The following is a 22,578-nucleotide window of genomic DNA, read 5'->3' as shown; positions in this document are numbered from 1 at the left end:
GCTGCACGCCTTGGCTGTTTCCACTGTCTGACTGTTGACTGTGAGGTTCACAAAGCCCCAGGTTTGTCTGTACTTTCTGACTGCTTTCTACTAAGCCCCATGGGTATCAATACTCTGACTCCTGACTGCCAGCCGCAGATCAACGACTTTGACTTTCACGTCATTGCCTATTGCCCTGATGACTTAAGACTACATTGTCTCCCTTCCCAACCGCAACTCCGTTATGAGTCTGTGTGCAATCCATCCATCTTGTGGCACACTGACAACCACCCCCTTTCCTATATGAGAGCCTGTGTTCATCCCCTCCCATTCATACATGTGGCATCGCTTTCACCCCCATGTTTGTTAGCGTTTCAGTTACCCTTGTCGGGCTCCAGAATCCCACCCCTTGGACTGCCCTCTGCCTCCAATTGTTTCCCTTCCTCCTTCAGCACTTTGCAAAGCCTTCCTGCCCCTCTGCCTTCCATCATGCCCCCTTGTCTCCTCTCCCAACCCTTTGCATAGCCTTCCTTCCCCATTCCTCCTTCGTGTTTACCTTTCCCCACCATCTCCCTCCCTCCCCACCCCCCTGCCTCACCCCCCACCAATTGCCTTCCCCAGTTGATATGCTGGTTTATGAATGCTCAGCCCTGCCTGAGTACTGCTTCACAGTGGTGTCCTTATGACTATGGAGGCAAGCACCAGGAGCAGGCAGACCCCACAGCCCAGGCAGTGTGGCATTCCACTGGTATTGCAAAGAGACTGGTCCAGCGCTGTGGAAGGTAGGCTACTTGTGTTATGCTCACCTTGAAGTCCTGAGCAAAGTGAGCTCCAACTTATGCACGCCACCCTTTTTCAAATGAGATTCAGAATGACATGATTTCCCGCTAGCGTGATGCAAGATTAGAAGGCATTACAAGGTGGTCCCAGTAAGAAGCTAATTTAATGAGCATTCATGAGATGGAAATAAATGCAAATGGCATCCATGCCACTAGTCAGCAGGATACCTGACCCGCCATTAACCCACCATCAGAAGAACCTCAAACTATTTTTACGCCGGCGGGTTTCCGACTTTTTGACTGCTGCTGGATTCTCCGCTCCCGCCCACCACGAAACCCGCCATGGACAGGATCGGAAAACGCCGCCCTTTTTATCTGTATTTTAGTTACTAACTTTATCACTTTTGATTGGTTGGAGTCATACACAAAGGAAGATGGCTGTGATTATTGGAGTAATTTCAGCAATTGTTTTTTTGTAATAAACTAACTTTTAATCTTGTTTAAGCCTAAAGCTTGTCTGCTGGGTTATTTTCAAATTGAACCAGTCATAAATTAAAAGGGAGCAACATACACACACACACAAATTCTTAGCTCACAGACCACTTTAAGGAAATGCCTAACACATGGTTGTGACAGGTACCTTGGTGAGTTTCTGTTATGTATCTTGTAGATGCTATACATTACAATCATGGTCCGTCAGTGGTGGAGGGTCTGAACGTTTGAGGTGATGGATGGTGTGCCGATCAAGCAGGCTGCTTTGCCCTGGATTATTTTGAGCTTCTTGAGTGTTGTTGGAGCTACAATTATCGAGGCAAATAGAGAATATTACATCACAATCCTGACTTGCATCCTGTAGATAGTGGACAGACTTTGGGGAGTGAGTCACTTGCCATAGAATTCCCAGCCTCTGGCCCACTTTTGAAGATATGGTATTTACATGGCTGGTCCAGTTCAGTTTCTGGTCAATGGAGGATGTTCATGATGGGGGATTCAGTGATGGTAATGTCATTGAATGTCAAGGGAAGGTGTTCAGGTTCCTTTGTTGGACATGGTTATTGCGTGGCACTTGTGTGATATGACTGTTACTTGCCACTTAACAGCCCAAGCCTGAATGTTGTCCAGGTTTTGCTGTATATGGACACAGACTACTTCAGTGTCTGAGGAGTCGCGAATGGTGCTGAACATTGTGCAGTCATCAGCGAACATCCCCACTTCTGACCTTATGATGGAAGGAAGGTCATTGATGAAGCAGCTGAAGAAGGCTGGATCTAGGATGCTATCCTGAGGAAATCCTGCAGTGATGTCTTGGGACTGAGATGGTTGGCCTCCAATAATCACAACCATACAACCATCTTCCTTTGTGCTAGGTATGACTCCAAAGGGTGACGAGTTTTCCCCCGATTCCTCTTGACTTTAGATTTCCCAAGGCTACTTGATACTGCTCTCAGTCAAATGCTGCTTTGGTGTCAAGGCAGTCACTCTCACTTCCTCTCTGGAATTCAGTTCTCTTTTCCATGTTTGGTCCAAGCTTGTAATGAGGTCTGGAGCTAAGGTGCACTGACAATTGCACTGACAGAATGTAAACTGAGCATCGGTGAGTGAGTTATAGCTGAGTAAGCGTGAATTGGTAGCACTATCTACAACATCTTCCATGACTTGCTGATGATTGAGAGTAGACTGATGGGGTGATTATTGATTGGATTGGATTTATCCTGCTGTATGTGGATGGGACATACCTGTGCAATTTTCCATATTGTCAGTTGGATGCCAGTATTTTGGTTGTACTGGAACAGCTTGGCTAGTGGCACAACTAGTTCTGGAACACAAGTCTTCAGTACTATAGCAGGGATTTCGTCAGGGCCCATAGCCTTTGACATATCCAAAGCGTTTAGCTGTTTTTTGTTATCGAATGGAGTGAATCGCGTTGGATGAAGATTAGCATCTTGATGCTGTGGACCTTAAGAGGAAGGTGAGATGAATCATCCACTCAGCACTTCTGGTTGCAAATTTTCAACCTGGTCTTTTCCACTGACATTATGGGCTCCCCCATCAATGAGGATACGGATGTTTGTGGAATCTTCTCCAATGGTTGGGTGTTTAATAGTCCACCACCATTCACACCTAGTTGGAGCAGGACTGCAGAGCTTTGATCTGATTGGTCAGTTGTAGGATCACTAGCTCTGTCTATCGCATGCTGCTTCTACTGTTTAACATGCATGTAGCCCTGTGTTGTAGCTTCATCAAATTTGGGCCCTCATTTTTAGATATGTCTGGTGCTACTCCTGGCATGTTCTCTCACACTCCTCATTGAACCAGGTTTGATTCCCCAGCTTGATGGTAATGGTAGAGTGAGGAATATGCTGGGTCATGAGGTTACAGATTGTGGTTGAATGCAATTCTGCTGTTGCTGATGGCCCACAGCGCTTTATGAACCTCTAGATCTGTTCTGAATCTAATGCATTTAGCATGCTGGTAGTACCACACAACACAATGGAGGGTGTCCTCAGTGTGAAGACAGCCCTTGACAACAAGGACTATGTGATGGTCATTTCTACCAATACTGTCATGGGCAGATGCACCTGGGACAGGTAGTTTGGTGAAGATGAGATCAAGTAGGTTTATCCTTCTTGTTGGTTCTCTCACCAGCTACTGTAGACTCAGTCTGGCAGATTTGTCCTTCAGGACTAGGCCAGGAGTGATGCTACTGAGCCACTCTTGGTGAAGTCCCTAACCAGAGTTTTCTGTGGCGTTGCTTTCTTCAGTGCTTCTTCTAATTGGTGTTCAATATGGAGGAATACTGATTTATCAACTGAAGTGGGGGGGAGTGGGGGGTAGGTGGTAAGGTGGTAGGGTGGTGGGGTGGGGGTGGGTGGTGTGATGGTATATGGTAATCAGCATGATGTTTCTTTGCCCATGTTTGACCTGATGCCATGAGACATGGAGTCCAGAGTCAATATTGAGGCCTCCCGGGGTCAGTCCCTCCTAAGTATATAGCACTGTGCTGTCATCTTTGGTGAGTCTGTCTGGCCTTTGGGACAGGTCTTACCTAGTGATGGCAACGGAGCAATTTGGGATGCAGGCTGTAAAGTATGATTCAGTGAGTGTGACTGTGTCAGATGAAAAGATCAGAAGAGCTAAGGGCAGGAGAAGGCCATTCATCCCATCTAGCCTGCCCCATCATTCCATAAGATCATGGCTGATTTGATTGTTTCCTTGACAGCATTTTCTTGTCTGTCCTCCATAACCCTTATGAGAGGCTTAGTGGGCCATTTCAGAAGGTTTCACCGCATTGCTGTTGGTCTGGAGTCACATGTAGGACAGACTGGGTACAGATGGCAGGTTTCCTTTGAAGGATATTAGTGAATCAGGTGGGTTTTTACAACAATATGGTAGTTTCATAACCATCATTGTGGAGAGCCGCTTTTTTTCTTTTTGATTCCAAATTTATTAATTGAATTTAAATTTCCCCCAGCTGTTCTGGTGGGATTAGAATTTTATGGGCAGAATTTTACCTTCAGCTTGTGGCACGCGATGTGCGATGACGTTGGGCGTGTGTCGCACGATATTTCATTCCGTGGGCGCGCATCGGAGTCAGCTGCGCACCTGCCAATAATTGATAGGCTTATTAAGGCCATTAACTAGGTAATTAACCTGAATTGTACGCCAAGCGGCCTCTACGTTTTTTAGGAAACCTCATCCACGAGCGGGATGAGGCTTCCTGGAACTGTTACAAATTAAATAAAAAGTTTCATTTGAACTTAAAACTTAAAAATATTTGACAAAAAATTTGAACTTAAAAACATGTCCCATCTCATGTGACATAGTCATGTTTCATTGAATTTTTCTGCTCTTTATTAATTTTTTCATAAAGCGCTTCAATCTCCCTGAAGCAGATCCGTGCCTCAGGGAGATTGAAGCAACCTTTCACGCGCATGCGCAAAATGTGCGCTAAGCCCGGCTCTCCCTCCTCCCCCCGCCCGTACAGGTAGCATTCTGCGCTACCGCTCGCGATCCATGCTGGACGGGCCTTAATTGGCCTGCCCGTGTGAAATCGCAGTGTGGAGCTGCTCGCGGGCGGTGGTCGGCTCCACGACCACCCCCGCCCGCTCCCGCCAAGCCCACCCGACCAATGTAAAATCCTGGCTCATATCTCCTGAGCATTAGTCTGGGCCTCTGGGTTACCAGCCCAGTAACATTAATACTATGCTATCGATTCTTACATTACAAAAGTGACAACGTTTCAAAAATAATTCACTGTCTGTAAAGTGGTTTAGGTCTTCCTGAAGTGTTGATGGGCATTATTTAAATGCAAATCTACCTTCCTTTCTAAAGACCTTTGTCATATTATCCTTCGATTCTCCACCGATAGGTGATGCTATGATTACTTTTGAAGGTCAATTGGATGAATTGGAAGCAGATGCTTCAAGAGCCCTGGCCCCTTCCTCTCACATAATAATCTTTCAAGAACTTAGTAACCATTTTGAAGGGTGAAGAGAAAGACATTTTCAATTAAGACCTGTGGTACATAAAATTGTAGGCAGTACTTGATTTGGGAAAAATCCAATGGTTTTCTTTCATCAACACTAATTCCATTGCCAGCATGACTTCTAACTATTTGATAGTCACAACCCTCCCATTTCAATATGTATATTTGTTGTTCATAGAGATCCTATTACTGGAGTTACGTATGTCCTTGGTTCTCATGGAGAACGCGATCCACTCAGTTAAAAGTGTCAACATAACTAAAAATGCTGAATTGCTTCTGCTACACTTGCAGCCAATTGCATAGGGTGTGATTGTTAAGAATGCCCTTCTTTGGAGGCTGGGAGGATAAAAGGATGCTTTGTTGTATTAAACTGCGTTGATTGCCGCAGGTAATTGAATTCATGTTTCCTGACTTGCAATAGTGAGGCTGCATTTAGTTTCACCAGTGGCTGGAAGGAGTGGGACCATCACCTCTTCAGGCTTGCTTGCCAATCAGCAGGACTGTGTGTTTAGATTTAATACTTTAACTATCCAATTTCTCCAGTTAATGGGCTGAATTTTACATGGCCCTGGCAGGCATGATTCCCGCAGTGGGGTTATGTAAAATGGGGTGGGTGCCCATCCCATCACCTTCTCGCCCACTCCGATTGAAACATTTCCAGAGGTGATGGGAAAGTATCTTAAAAGATTCTTCATTCGTGTCCTTCTTTCTGTGATAATGACCTTGCTACTTAATGTGGTATTTGACATTTCAGTTTGTTTATACATTTGTTTATTTGGGCACAAATTGCTGGGAGACACTATTGAAACAATTGTTCAGGCTGGACTTAGCCCATGATACAAGGTGATCCCGCCCACCATATTTACATGAATAATTAAGGGTCAATTAGACTTGTTTTCAATGCTGCCCACACCAAAAACGTTTGATGTGGGCAGCAGGAAGACAGCGGGAAAACCGATTTTTAAACTGAAATGTTTAAAAGGGAGGAAGGAAATGGGGTGGGGGGGGGGGTCACTCTTCGGAGCTGCCATTTTCCAATCATAGGGCGGCCCCCACCTTAGGTTGAACCCACCCCTCTTCTTTTCTACCAGCTCCCTCCCTGAAACCCACCCTTTCCTCCACACTGCCCCTCTACCTAACCTACCCAAACCCTCCCAGCCCAGATCTCGGACTTATCTGCTCCAGGGATCCAAGGCCTCAGGATCCTTTCTTCACCAGCAGTCTCAGCAGCCATCTCTGGCACCTTCCTGGGGCTGCTGAGACCGATGGAACTGCTGGCCTATCCGATTGAAACATTTCCAGAGGTGATGGGAAAGTATCCTAAAAGATTCTTCATTCGTGTCCTTCTTTCTGTGATAATGACCTTGCTACTGAATGTGGTATCTGACATTTCAGTTTGTTTATACATTTGTTTATTTGGGCACAAATTGCTGGGAGACACTATTGAAACAATTGTTCAGGCTGGACTTAGCTAGTGTTACAACACAAAGCATTGCATCCAAATAACTTGATCCTCTCAGTGGCAGGATGGCAGAATGAGTGACTGCATTGCAACTCACACACCAAACCTGAGAGCACTTGAAGATATCCCTGATTGTAGATTGGAGGAGAGAAAGTCTATTTTCCAGCACTGTTCCCCTTTGCTTCAAGTACATGTATTAATATCAAAAGAAATCCTGGAGAAATTCATTATAAATTAGATGCAGTAATTTTAGAATCCTATTGTGATGTAAAGAATGTTAACACTGGTAGACATTAGGAGCATCATGTGAAGAGCCAGGTAGAGACATTTCTATTTTGCTCACTACATTTAGAATGAAATAAATAAGTCTTAGAAGACACATTCGGGAAGATAATCTCATGAGCTTTCCTTTTACAAAGTGGAAGGAAGCAAAATAAGCCTTTACCATTATTCAATATGCACAAAGGCTCCATACTTCAAATTCAAAGTGAGACAAAATAGAGGGGACTAAATAATCTTTCCTATTCAGAAAGAATTTCTTAATTGACCCTCCATGACTTGCCATAACCTATCTTTGTTATGTCATCAACTGTAACTGGGAATTTGTGCCAAATGTTATGACCAAGTCACTATTCCGATTGAAGTCTGAACATTGCAGTGGTTTTCCATGTAGGAAAGAGGATCTGTAATTTGACCGCATTATCCCATTTCTCCTTCTTACTCAAGATTTTTATCGTAATTTCCATCTTTGAGCTCCCCCTTTTGCTTGCACACTTTTCATTATCTTGAAAGCAGATCCACAAACCAGTCTCATCCATTATCTTCTGCAGGATCAAAGATCCATGTACAGCAGGTCAGATAATCTTAATTTTATTCTCTTTAACCCCTTCACAGCCCTCATTAAAAAAAATGTATACCATGTTTCGTATGCTGGCTATGTGGCCTACCATATCTTAAGGAACTGTGATCTGACTCAAGTAGTTACTTCAAACCAGTTTATTTACACCATGTACACTATATACATGATGAACCACTCGGCAGGCACGTCTCTCTTGAGCACAGACTGTTCCATCTGCTCAACTGAGTCTCTGGCACATGACAGCTGATGTCACTGTTAAATCATGGTCTAAATCACTAACTCATTACCATAATTATTTGATTAATCCATTATACTACAAAACATTCAAATGGCAATCATTGAATCTTTCACCACAGAAGAAGGTGGAGGAGGCCTGTCAACCATTGTGCCTGTGCCGGCTCTTTAAAAGAGTTATCAAGTTGTCCCACTTCCCCCTGCTCCTTCCTCATAGTCCTGCAAATGCTCCCTTTGCAAGTCTATTCCCAACTTTTGACAGCTACTCCTGAGTTTGCTTCCACTACCTTTTTATACATGGTGCATTCCAGGTTGTAATATTAGCTGCATAAAAAAAATCTCCTCAGCTCCTCTCTGGTTCCTTTGACAATTACCTTAAAGTTATGTTGTACGGTATCAACCTTCCGGCAAGTGGAAACCTTTTCTCCTTATTTACTCAATCAAATCCCTTCATTATTTTGAACATCTCATTTAAATTCAGCAAATCTCCTCTGCACCCTCTCAAAGACCTTGACATTCTTCCTAAAGTGTGGTGCTCAGGATTGGACACTATTGAGGTTTAATCAGTGATTTATAACTTCCTTGCTCTTGTACTCTATGCCACTATTTATAAAGCCAAGGTTCTCTCATGTCGGTGCTACCATCCAAGGATTGTGCGTCTGAATCTCTGTTCCTGAATCTCATTTAAAATTGCACCATTCAGTTTATACTGTCCTCATCCATTATTTCCTTCATGTATTTGGACAGGGAAATGGGCCAAGAAGTGTATGGAAGCTTACAAATTTCTGCACAGTCTTCTGATGCGGAAAATGAATACAATCCACAATCTGGCTATGTTGGTCTGAAAGGCTCTGCATTCTCGTAGATTTTTCCTATACAATCTCCAAGCTTCTGACCCACATACTCTTTGTCAAATACAGTTGGTCAGGGTTGGATACTGCGCTTTATGGTGTTAAGCTGATAACCTGAAATGTCACATGATTACATTTGTGGGGCAAAGAGCTATTTTGCTGAGATGTTAGCTTAATGCTCTTCCCTCAGGAGACTGAGACCTTCAAATTATGAAGTTGTTACAAGCATACGAACATTTCAACATCTATTTGAAATTCCTCTTCCTGCTGTTTTAGTGGAGACACTAAGAACAATGTTAAGGCAATGGAGAGAAGACAGTAAGCATTTATGCACTCGTACCCAACAGTGTAAAATTTCAGGGCTTAGGTTGGGATACTTGGTGTTGCACATTAATTATTTGTTCTAGCAATGAGCTGATGGGGCAACAGATTAGCCATTACTCAAACATTTTATTAACTAACAGATTTTGTATTATGTTTTAATGCATAGAATTCACTGGACATGAGGAAGAGGGATTATTTTTCTCTCTCCTCTTCCTGTGCCTAGAAATCATATCAAACTATAGGATCAAAGCAAAATACTGCGGAAGCTGGAAATCTGAAATAAAAACAGAAAATGCTGGAAAAACTCAGCAGGTCTAGCAGTACCTGTGGAGAGAGAAACAGAGTTAATGTTTTGAGTCTGTATGACCCTACTTGAGAGCTAAAGAGAAGTAGAAATGTGCTGAAATTTATACTGTTTAAGGGGGGGTGGAGCAGGTGAAGCTGGATAGAAGGCCAGGTGGGGGCTAAGGAGAGATTGTCAAAATGTCATGGACAAAAAGGCAAAGGGAGAGTTAATGGTAGTGGTAAGGGCTAAAGAAGGTGCTGATAGTGGCATAAAGATAAGAAAGCCGAATGTGTTAATAGCAGAACAAGGGTAAGCATTCTGTGAAAGAACAACATGGAACAAGTAACAGATGGCCCTTTTAGAAGTAGCTTGGGGGAAGAGGCAGTGGTAGGGGAAAAAGGATAGAAAAATGGATAAAAAGGGGGATAAAAAGGGGAAAAAACAATGAATAGAAATTAAAATTAAAATAAGTGGATCGGTGCACGCTTTGTGGAACACCTTCGGTCTGTCCGCAAGCATGACCCAGACCATCCTGTCGCTTGCCATTTCAACACACCACCCTGCTCTCATGCCCACATGTCTGTCCTTGGCCTGCTGCAATGTTCCAGTGAAGCCCAACGCAAACTGGAGGAACAGCACCTCATCTTCTGATTAGGCACTTTACAGCTTTCCGGACTTAACATTGAGTTCAACAACTTCAGATCATGAACTCTGTCCTCTATTTTACCCCCTTGATTTAATTTTAATTTTAATTTATTTATTCATTGCTTGATCCCCTTTTTTTTATCTCCTCCTTTAACCCCTTTTCTATCCTTTTTCCCCAACAACCACCCCCTCCCCCCCACCCCACCCCCAAAAGGGCCATCCGTTACTTGTCCCATGTTGTTCTTTCACAGAGCGCTTACCCCTATTCTGCTATTATCATATTCTGCTTTCTTACCTTAATGCCACTATCAGCACCCTCTTTAGCCCTCACCACTACCATTAACATCCCCTTTGTCCTTTTGTTCATGACATCTTTGTCAATCTCCTTAGTCCCTACCTATTTCTGGTCATCTATCCAGCTTCACCTGCTCCACCCCCTTAAACAGTATAAATTCCATCACATTTCTACTTCTCTGTAGCTCTCAAGAAGAGTCATGCGGACTTGAAATGTTAACTCTGTTTCTCTCTCCACAGATGCTGTCAGACCTGCTGAGTTTTTCTAGCATTTTCTGTTTTTAAACCATAGGATCATTCAGGAGAGGAGAAGGCCATTCAGCCAATTGATCAGTGCTGGCTCTTGAAAAAAGCTAACCAATCAGTCCACGCCTGTGCTCTTTCCCCACAGCCCTGCAAAATGGCCCTTTTCAACTACATTTCTAATTTCCTTTTGAAAATTACTATTGAGTCTGCCACACTTTCAGGCTATGCCTCACAATAGTTTGCTGCATAAAATAATTCTCCTCAGCTCCTCTCTGGCACTTTGCTCAATTATCTTAAATCTGCAACCTCTGGTTACTGACCCCCCTTATTCACTCCATCAAATTCTTTATTTACTCTAGCAAAGTTACTAACAAAATTACAAGTTTGCCAATGCTATACAGCTATCCCTCATGTAGCAACCCTAACCTGTTCCCAAAAAATGGAGTGCTGAACAAAAACATGCTAAGACATGAATATTGATCTTGTTGAAACGTATAAAATCCTGAGAGGACTTGATAGGGTAGATACTGGGATATGTTTCCACTTTTTGGGGAGGCTAGAACTAGGGAACACAGTTTAAGAATAAGAGGTCTCCCTTTTAAGACTGTGATAAGGAGATTTCTTTTCCTCTCAGAGTCTGTGCTATTCTCTTCCTCCTAGAGCAGTGGAGGCTGGCTCATTGGACTTATTCTAGGGAGAGTTAGACAGATTTTTGGTAGACAAGGGATTCAAGGGTTATGGGGTGGCAAATGGCAAAGTGCAGTAGAGACCACAACCAGATCAGCCAAGATTCCATTGAATAGCAGAGCAGGCTCGAAGGGCCAAATGGCCTACTCCTGCTCCTAAGTCCTATGTTCCAAAATGACAATCACTTTTCCATTTGAAAACATGTGATATGGGATGGGCTACATTGCTGATCTGACCTAAGAAGAAAAGGCATTGCACCACATACTGGTTTCCTCCTTAATCTGAACCCTGGGCCTATTGTGTTTCTCAGCTTGCGTAGATTTTTGATGACCATGATTGCAGTCGCATCTTCTTGAAGATTCTCATTAACTACCAGAAAATTCTCCAGGAACAATGGGAGATCAAACACCTGTTTATTAGCATGTTTTACCCTTCAATTTCCTCAGCCATATTTTAATAAAGTTTCTATTAAGTACCATATGTATGGGAGTGCTGTAGCCAGCTATGTTAGCTGTAGTTCAGTGGTGACATGCTTTCCTCTGTGTCAAAATGTTATAGGTTCAAGTCCCACTCCAGAAATTGAACTTATTATCTAGGCTGATACTCCAGTACAGTACTGAGAGGGTGCTCGCTTTTGGATAAGATGTGAAACTAATATCAGCTGAACATAAAAGATCCTATGGCATAAATTTGAAGAAGAGCAGAGGGGTTATCCCCAGTATCCTGGCCAATATTTATTCTTGAACCATTGTCTGGTCATTATCACATTGTTGTTTGTGTATAAATTGGAGGCTGTGTTTCCTATATTACAACACGACACCACTTCAAAATTGACTGCAAAACACTTTGTGGGTCCTGAGGTGTTAAAAAAAATTACATCTTTCTTCCATTTTAGTTTCAATTCCATCTAGTTGATCATATTTGATGGGTGAATAACATTGAAATGTGAACTGATGGAGGCTTAAAGAAAGTCAAAGAAGATGCAAGATGATGCCAATGGTCCATAAGGCTATGGTGAAAACAAACAAACGTGTTTAATGCTTATTTGACCTGGTCCCAAAGAAGTTCAAGGCTCAGTTTTCTATTTATTAACTAATAATGTATGTCCACTGTCCGAATTTTCTTAATTGCTTTAATTTCATGACACATGATTGACAATTGGGATTGATGGAGGGGAAATGTTCAAAGACGTTTCTATTTAGCAGTTCTACTCTTGCAACAGCTTTACAAACTATTTCCTTCCCAAATTGCCTGCATTCTTGTTAGGATATTAATGTTTCTGTACGTGTATTGTGTTTTATTGAATAGCTTTTATCAGAACATAGGACTGAGTAAAATAAGGGGCGCAATTTGGATAATGAAATGGTTTCGATTTTTCGACTCCAGTACAATCCTTTGAGCATTTTACTAGCTGCTCTGGTGTACTACTGGCAGCCAGTAAAATACTCCAAGGAATTAACTGAAAGTGTGAGTTCAATTCTGCAGAGTATTACTGACTGCAATGCCCAGTTAGTTGAATCCCTCCTGCTATTCTAGTCATCTATTCAGTTGCTTCAATGTGCAGATTCTCATTTCTCATTCCTTAATGCAATTCATTTTCTTGAGGTTACTCAATGCGACTAAACCTGTAGTTCTTTCTCCAGTGTGATGTTTATGCCAAAGTCAAGTGTGCGATAATACGAGCAGGTTAGGAATGTTGTCCAATAAAAGACTATTGCAAATTCGAGAGGTTTAGCTGACTTCACAAGCAGCTCAAATTGTTTGTGAATATTGCGTGACTTTCTATTTTGAATTGTACCTTGGGACGTGGGCCAAATCTACTGCCCATTTTTTTGTTTCCCTGAGCAGATGGTGTTACGCAGCATTACACAGAACAACAGAGCAGAAACATTCTGCCTAATTGGTCCACGCTTGTGTTTATCCTCCACACAAACCTCCTCCCAACCATTTTCATCTAACCCTCTCAGCATAACTTCCATTCCTATCTCCTTCACACGTGTATCTAAATTCCCTTTAAATACAACTATACTTTTCACCTCAACAACTCCAAGTGGTAGAGTTCCACGTTCTAACAACTCTCTGTGTGAAGGAGTTTCTCCTGAATTCCCTATTGGATTTATTAGCAACTACCTTATAGCCTCTAGATTTGGATTCCCGCACAAGTTGAATCATCTCCTCTACATCTAATCTATCAAGCGTTTTCATAATCTTAAAGTTCCCTATAAGGTTACCCTTCAGCTTTCTTTTTTTCTAGAAAAAAGAGTCCCAGTCTGTTTGGCCATCTCCTTGATGCACTGCAGTCATAGAAAAGATTTATGTCACAGAAGGAGGACATTCGGCTCATCATTTCTATGCTGACCAAAAAAGAGCGATCTACCCTAATCCCACCTTCCAGCTCTTGGTCCATAGGCCTGGAGGTTACAGACCCTGCACATCTAAGAGTTTCTTAAATGCGCTAAAGGTTTCCATCTCTACACTCTTTCAGGCAGCGAGTTCCAGACCCCCCACAACCTTTTGGGTGAAAAGAATTGCTAATTGACTCCCCCTAATCCTTTTACCAATTACATGAATTCTATGCCTACTGTTATTGACTACATCAAACAAGTTATCCTCATTAATCCTCTTGTTACATTCGCAAACAAAATCCATGCAGACTGACTTTTGTGTCTCTCTGAGTGATGATTTATACTCATTCACTTTTCCAGAATCACTTTATCCAATTCAGGGTTGCGGGGAGTAGGAGCCTATCCTGACAGGCAATGGGCGCTGACAGGGTACAACCAGGACAGGATGCCAGTATATCACAGGGCACACTCTCAGACACACATTAAGGGGCAATTTACCGTAGCCAATCCTCCTAACGAGCACGCCTTTGGACAATGGGAGGAAACCAGAGCACCAGGAGGAAACCCTCGCGGACACAGGGAGAAAGTGCAAACTCCACACAGACGGACACTTGAGATCAGGGTCAAACCTGGGTCCCTGGAGCTGTGAGGTAGCAGTGCTAACCACTGTGCTGGCATGATTTATACTGTCTCTCTGAATTTTTTCCAATAATTAGCCCAACACCTAGATGGTACAATGGTACAATGTTAATAGCCCTCTGGTGCCATGTCTGTAGCCAGAGAAGAATTGGAAAATAATGACCAGAGCCTCTGGTACTTCTTCCCTTAGCAGCCTGGGATACATTCTATCTAGGCCTGGTGATTTATCCACTTTGTCTCTCTCTTAATAATAGTGTACTTATTGTCTTAGCCTTGCTAATCATGGCTTATGTCATGATGTTACTATGGGGTAAGGGAAGGAGGTAGGCCTCAAAACCTGTCTCAGTCAATACAGGGATTGAACCCACACTGTTAGCATTACCCCAAACCACAATCTAGCCATTTAGCCAACTGAGCTAACCAAGCTACTCACTTTCAGGGATACTAAACACCTTAGTATTTCCTCTCTCATTATGTTTCTCCCATGTAAAATGTCACTGTCCTCCTCATTAGCTACAATGTTTGCTTTGTCTCTCTTTCTCTCTTTTGTGAAAATAGAAGCAAAGTATTCATTAAAAACCATGCCCAGGCCTTCTTCCTCCACACACACTGTTTTGGTTTTTAATTGGCCTCACTCTTTCCTTGGTTATCCTCTTGCTCCTTTGGTATTTATAAAACATCATTGGGTTTTCCTTGATTTTACTTGCCAACAAGGGAGGAACACTGTTATACATCAAAGTCAAGAACCATTACAAGAAACTCACTCCAATGAGAAAAATCTAGAATATTCTGATGAGTGAATAGAGCGGTGTGAAGCTGACCCCACCTTATGGCCAGGATTTTCAGCTCGGTGTGTGAAATAGTGCGCGATGACATCGGGTGAGTGTTTCGATGTCATCGCATACTGGCATGATATTTCGGTTGGTGGGCACGCACGAAAGTCAGCAGCACGCCCGCTGACAATTAAGAGGCCTATTAAGGCCCTTAAGCAGCTAATTAAGCAGAATTATTCGCTGCCCGTCCAACCTTATGGTTGGCGGGCAGGCGAATAGGCCAGACAGCCTTTGCATTTTTAGCGAAACCTCATTCACGGGCAGGATGAAGTTTCCAACAATGAATAAAAAAAAAATAGAACTTTTTTAAACTCAATTTTAACATATCCCTCTTCATGTAACTGAGTTACATGTGGGGACATTTTTATATTAAATGTTGGTTCTTCATTTTCCATTAAAAAAAAATCTTCAGCTCCCTGAGGCAGCTCTGTGCCTTCAGGGAGCTTTCAGTACACGTTCCCTGGCACATGCGCAAACGTTCACTCTCGTCCTCCTCCTGCCTCCACCCCAGTAGCACTGAGGCTTTCAGCGCGTGTTTCACGCTGGCTGGCCGTTAATTTGCCAGCCAGCGTGAAATTGCGGCTGGGGCCCGATCGCGGGGGGCAGACTGTTTCGTGGCCGCTCCTGGGCCTGCTGAGACCATCCGACGAGGGGAATATCTTGCCCCATGTGTTGCCACAAATTTCCAAGCTTAAAGGCAGCTGTCATGTCAGAATATGGGGTAGAGAGACCATATTGCTGACACAAGTCCTCGGGTATGTTGTATGATTGACAGGAAGCACAGGCAAGAAAACTTTGCTTCTATGATACTAGAAACAACCATTACCCCTACACCTGCATTTATGGAGAACTCTTAAACGCTCCATAGTCGATTAATCACTTTATGGAGTGTTCTATAGACAACCATCGCAACCAATTTATGCACAGCTATGTGCCACAATAAAGGCCATGAGATGGATGACTGGTTTATCACCTTTTTTATTATTGTTGGTTGAGGAATGGATGTTGGTCCCAAAACTCAGAAAACTCCCTGGAATTTTTGAGAAGTGTTCTTGGATCTTTTACACCCAGCAAAACAGGCAGACAGGATCTTGGTTTAAAGTCTCATTTGAAAGACAGCACCTCCGAAAATGTAGTACTCCATCAGACCTGCACTCAAGTGCCAATTAAAATGTTGTTCTTATACCCTGGAGTCGAGCTTGACCTTAATACCTTTTGATTCAGAGCTAAAACAGAGACAAACTGACACCAAGGATAATATCTAATTGTTGCAAATGTATTTTGAGACTACGCCAGCATTCAGAGACATTTGCATGAATGAAGTAACAGCAGCAGGGCATTATCAGTGGAGACTTTCAGGTGAGACCTTAAAACAAGATCCCCACTGCCCACTCAGGTGGATGTAAAAGAACCCCATGATGCTCTTTTTAAGGATAGGGGAGTTCTCCCCAGTGTCTTGGTCAATATTTATCTCCCAGTCAAAAACAACAATACAGAGTATCCATTCATCATTACACTGATATTTGTGGAACCTTTCTGTGAGCAATTTGGTTCCCATGTCTCTGCATTACAATAGGGATGTCACTTCCAAAGTGCTTTGGTTGTGAAGTGGTTGAGAGATTGAGGTTGTGAAAGGTACCATATAAATGCAGGTTCTTTCTTTTATTTTTCTTAATAGCTTACTTATGAGTTTGCTTTTAAATTCAGGTGATGGATTAGAGGAGATCCGAGGACAGATGACTGAAATAGGGACAAGTGGTGGAGGAACTCCGGGAGAACTTGAGTCCAGAATTGACATAAACATGGAAATGGGTTTTAGTGGTGGCCTGGGTAGAGCAGACATGGCAAACATTGTGCAGGTGGAAACAAGTCATCCTGGTGATGAGCATAATGCACGGTTTCAAGTCTGTTCAAGATTTAACAGGAGGGGAGGCTGTGCTTAGCTTGCCTGATAGCCAGTCGTCGAAGGAGGATTGAGTTTTTAGTAAGGGACAGAATGGTAGCTCTGGGCTTCCCAATCTTGAGTCACAGGACGCTGGTTGATCCATAAGATAATGTTAGATCACCACTCACCAAGGCTCCTTCGGCAGCACATTCCAAACCTGCGTTCTCCTAGAAGGATGAGAGCAGCAGATACATGGGAACACTACCACCAGGAAGTTCCCCTCCAAGCCACTCACCATCCTGACTTGGAAATATACTGGCCATTCCTTCACTGTTGCTGGGTCAAAATCCTGGAACACCCTCCCATACAGCACTATGGGTGTACCTACACCATATGGATTGCAATGGCTCAAGAAGACAGCTCACCACCACCTTCTCAAGGGGCAATTAGAGATGGGCAATAAGTGCTGGCCTAACCAGTGACCCCAACATCCTGTGAAAGAATAAACAAAACAGCACAGAGGCAGTTGATGGAAATGATAGCGAGGTAGAGCCAAGTGTTGTCAGTTCATGTGTGCAAGCTTGGCTGCTGTGCTTACAAATGATGCCACTGGGAGCCGCATGACTGAGGAAAAGGAAAGGGGACAAGAATGGATTCTTGCCCTAGAGACTATGATCTGGGAAAAAGAGAAGACATGCTGAAGACATATTAGCTGCTTTGGGGAAGGTAAAAGTGAAATCAAACAATGGGCCTGGACACATGGCGGAGGATGACATATTGTTGATTTATTGCTTGTTACAGAGAGGTTGAGGAGGAAGCAATGAAGAGAATCACTGGCTGGAATTTTCTGGCTCTGCAGTGACGGGGGTGGGGCTGGAAAATGTGTCGAGCCAACTAAAGTCCAGCGACTTCAGCAGGACTGGAAGATCCCGTCCTTTTGAAATAGTGGGGGCCAAATTTACCGAACACATCAGTCAGCAGATGTGCTACTTTTATGAAAGTGTCCAATGTAGCCTTTTTTATTATACTTTCCACTCTTTGTACTGCATGCAGGGCAAATAATGTCCCTGTCCATTGACAAGGTAATTCACGGCAGTCGTATTAAAATTGAGATCCTGTGGCAGTGAATTATCACCTAATGATCCAATTGCAGAACACATTAAGAAAAAATGTATGAATGAGTCATCCGAGAACTAAATAGGTTCAGGTCTCGTTCTTGGAGCTTTGCAGCTGCTCAGTCAGTTGAACAAAAGAGCTTCATAACTCACGTTTGCATTTAAGCTACGAGTCTTTTTTGCTCTTAAGAGCCACTAATGCATTGTCACTGGAGTGGTAAAGTATTCATTATTTGTTTGATTTTAGTTTCAAATAGTTGAACGTTGTAACAAAAATCAAATCACAATAAATTATGTTTTTTTTAGGGGAGCGAAGGGGTTTAAATAAAATGAATCAGAAAAGAAACGGTGACGTGTTTGGTCATTCTCAGTCCCTGCAACTGTTTCCTGTGGAAGGCCTGCAGCAGAGGCTCCATTTTAGCTGCCACAAGGAGTAGGCTGCAAATGATCTGTGTACCACAGTTTGCCATCAGTATTATTTTCCGTTTTCTACTTTAGTTTCTTGATTATGTAAGAAAGTCTTTTATTTTTAATACCAGTTGTAAGGAGTGAAATGATGTAATTGATCACTAACTATTTTGTTGCCTCAATGTCCAGGCAGTGAACAATATTAGAGTAACAACAATTCACCATTAATGCTGAGTGCAACAGAAGCAATGTAAGCAAATTAGAGAATTTGAGGCATTTCCTTTTAAGTATAGGTGAAATTTCTAAACAGTCTGAAATTTGAATTGGGTTTCCTATTTGTATGAAAATTAAGATTTGGAATACAATCCTTTCGCAGCTAGGGACCTGCCTTAAAAACAACCCAAATTGATAGAATGAATGTGCTCTGTCTCTCCCATTAACCCTAATTGGTGGGGAACTGTCAACTTGAATTGGATAGGCACAAATGATGCCTGCAGGTTTTGAGAAATGAAAATGTCTTAACTGGTGTAGTGGGGGTATTCTTCTATGGTTACGTTTAAGATATAAAACTGGATCAAGGTAGAAAGGATCTTGGTTTACATCTGGTCATCGTTCCATAACTGACCTGGAAATGCTGCCACACTAGGCTTGACAGTGGAACTGTGTTCCATTCCTCAGGACCCCAATGAACATAAATTCCCCAAACATAAACTAGGGGCTCCGTGTGTTTCAGCTACAGAGGTGAATCATTACAGCCACTGTGAATATACAATGCAGATAGCTATGTTGAATAAGGGAGAAATAGGAATGACTCATTTCAATCCTCATTTGAAGAAGGAAGAAGAATGTTGTTATAATCTACTGGCATGAACAAAGCCTCCATCTTAACCCTCTCCCTCAGCATTATTAGTCCACAAAGAGCATCTCCCAAGGCCTTTCTGCCTCCCCTCTCCCCTCAGGGCCTCTCTGCCTCAACTTCCCTCAGGTCTTTCTGCCTCATCTCTTCCTTCAGGGCCTCTCAGCTCTGCCTCTCCCCTCAGAGTCTCTTTTTGCCTAGCCCCTCCCCTCAAGGCATCTCAGTTCTGCATCTCAACTGTGCAATCCAGCTCTTCAGTTGCCATCTTATGGCTTTATTTTTTGTCTTCACTGTATTACCTAATCTCATTTGTTAAGCTCTAGCATTGCTGTATCTGCTTCTCTCCCTTTAGTCTCCCTTTAGTCCAGATTCTCAGCCTTGAGAACGTCTGCTGTCCTTTTTTTGTTGTGTAGGTTTTCATTATGGTACTTTATATGGCAAATTACATATAAATGCCAAAAAGTAACTCTAGCTGGTAAGAGTATAACTGTGATGCTCTCCATGGTCTAATAGGCTATCAGCAGTTGCTATCTATAATGATGACCAGCAGGGTGAGCTCCTGCAGGGTTTCATTCACTTCAGTGCTTTCAGTGGAAGAGAGATGTTTAACTGGGAATTGGAGCTTTAACCAGGCAAATTAGAAGGCCTGTTTTCTCAGAGTATTCTTAAAATGGGAAAAAATTTGCCACAAGTGGCTAGTGGGGTAGAGACCACAGGAATGATTGTACACTGGCAGGTGAGAAATTCAGATATAGGAACATGAGTGGGCCATTCTTCCCCTCAAAACTTTTCGGCCATTCAGCGAGATCATGGCTGATCTATTGCTTAACTCTATTCACTCGCCTCTGTTCTGCAACCCTTAATACCTTTACTGAACAAAAACCTGTTGTAAAATTATGGGCGTTGTATGCTGGCACATCAGGTTGCAGTACGTGTCTGTGGTCAAGTCGATACTGATTCGCCAAACCACCCCAAAATATACAGTCCACAGTTAAAATGTTGTGTACAGAAAAAAGGGAAAATGTATTAAAGGATATGGAGAGAAGGTACAAAGGTGGGAATAGAGTTTGATAGCTCCAGTTGAAGAACTGACACAGATACAATGGGTAGAGTGGCCTCCTAATGAGCTATAAGGTCTGTGATTCTATGAAAATAGAAAAGTTGAGGGTTAAAACCTGTGATATATTCTTGGGGCTCAGGTACCAGGCATAAAAACACTGGCACTTGTTCAAGATTTATGACCTTGTCTAAAACCTTTGATTGTCTTAACTGCCTTGAAGCTTTTTTATATCCACAATATCTATTACAATGATGATTGACAGAATGTGCAGCTGTATAGTAGGTTGTGACTGAGGACAGGTAGTTTGATTGAAGGCGGAGACTACAGGTCCTTCAATCAAATTGTCACTCTCAATTACAAACTGCTCTATGACCAGGAGTTCATTGGGTTTTGATTTTTTCATGGGTCTTGTGTTCTTGTCAAAGTGAAGGATGTCAACGCCAAGGAATTGAATTATTTTCCATTTTGAGCAACCAGTTTCAGCATTCAGCAGCCCTAAGTCAGATACAGCACAGCCTGATTCAGGATAATGCACTCTCTCACTAACACTCTCACTCCCCCACATCCAGTCATTCTCACATTGACACCCTCTCCTACTCGCACACTCTCTCTCTCTTTTACTCACTTGATCTCTCCCCCTCACACACTGGAACTGTCTCACTCACTCTCCCTCTCTCTAACACTTGTACTCCTTTTCACTCTCTCTCTCACTCATCCTCCCTTTCTCTCATTTACTCTCTCTCACAGGTACTCTCCCACTCGCTGTATTTCTCTCACTAATTGTCTCATATTCTCATTCTCTCTTTCCCTCATTCTCATACTCACATTTTCTTTGTCTCATTTTCTCTCCTGCTGTTCAATCACTTTCTCATTTGCTTGTGCTCTCTCTTATGTGAGCTCTCCCTCTGTCACTCTCTTTCATTCTCTATCGTTCACTTGCATTCGCTCTCAAATCCTTTCTGTCCCATCTGTTCGATTTGATCACCATTGGTCCAAGGCACCTGTGTAGCATTTTTAGTTACTTGACTCATTCCATAGCACTGTTATGAAAAGCATCCAATACTTAGAAGGCAGTCAACATTTGTCCTACCCCATACCTTGTAAATTTGGCATTTTCTGATTTAGCGAGGAAGTCTGTTGTACCATTATCATGTCTAAACTAATTCCACTCCTGTCTCCAAATAGATCTGTATCTTCCTCTGCTTCAAATATTTATCTAATTTTTTTTCAGGTAGGTGGACAGGAAAAAAATACGAAAGAATGCTGGTTCCACGTGCTGAAAAAAACGTTTTCCTAGCTGGCACAAATGAAGTGCACCATCCCATGTGGTATGAAACCAAATTAACCAATAGGTCCCAGGTGTGATCCCAAAATTACCTAATCTCAGCCAGGCTGGTAATAGGGATGTTGCAATTGGCTTAAACAGACTGTAGAATGAGAAAAACCAGCACAGATTCTTGCCCTTGGTTGTTATCTGGTGACCTGCACTGTGCTTGTGCATTCAGATGTCAGGTGAGCACAGGATCCAATTCCACCATCATCCAGGATTTTGTCTATGCTCACGCAAGCAGAATGATGCCAATTAGATTAGTGTTTGAGGGTTGCAACTGGAGAACCATTACAGTGGCACTGATCAGTATCTTTAGGGGATGGAGGATTAAACTTGGGGGCTGGGGGAGATGGTTGGGTTGGAGCAATGCTCAGATAGTTGCTGGTACATTAAAAAAAAACTGTCCAAAATTGCAGCCCAAATTGCACGTTACACTTAAGTGCACAGATAAACAACAGATGCAATTACTGCACATTGGATGAAAAAATTAGTAACACACATGATGCTGAAATAGTTAAGGCTGAACTGAAGAGAAGCCTCGGTGTTTTATGCCAAACATGTCGAACCTATATAGAGCAACAATCAGCAAAGCCAATAAGATGTTGAACTACATGGCCAAGCAATAGAAGATACGTCTGAGGAAGTTGTGATCAAACTGTACAATGTTCTGGTAAGAATCCACCTTGAATACTGCACCCAGTTCTAGTCACCAAAGCCCAAGAGAGCCCTTCATTTACTAAGTAAGAAAGAGGCATAAAACAATACTGGCATTGGGGACCTAAGAAATGAGAGACTTGGTATTTTCGTCTTTGCCTCCATGGGTAGCACTCTCACCTCTGAGTCAGAAGGTTGTGGTTTCGAACCCCGTACACTTCAGTGTTGTATTGAAGGAGCGCTATCCTGTTGAAGATGCTGTCTTTGGGATGAAATATTAAACTAAAGCCTTGTGTGCCCCCTTGGGTAAAGGATCCCTTG

General features: G+C 42.7%; 1 protein-coding gene across 5 annotated transcripts in view; it reads right to left on the bottom strand.

Annotated features, from left to right (window-relative positions):
- cdh22 (cadherin 22) overlaps positions 1–22,578 on the bottom strand; it is a 736,258-nt gene that overhangs the window by 165,225 nt on the left and 548,455 nt on the right. The window contains exon 8 of one of the 5 annotated variants that reach the window (XM_078555425.1): positions 1,399–1,421. The exons of the other annotated variants lie outside the window; for them this stretch is intronic. Within the exon in view, the coding sequence (XP_078411551.1) occupies positions 1,399–1,421 (23 nt within the window). The remainder of the gene's footprint in view (positions 1–1,398; positions 1,422–22,578) is intronic. 5 annotated transcript variants of the gene reach the window in all.

This window comes from Cetorhinus maximus, chromosome 13, assembly GCF_964194155.1.
Source record: "Cetorhinus maximus chromosome 13, sCetMax3.hap1.1, whole genome shotgun sequence".
NCBI classification, from domain to species: Eukaryota; Metazoa; Chordata; class Chondrichthyes; order Lamniformes; family Cetorhinidae; genus Cetorhinus; species Cetorhinus maximus.
Note: the sequence above shows the minus strand (reverse complement) of the source record. Positions and strands in the feature narration are given on the sequence as shown.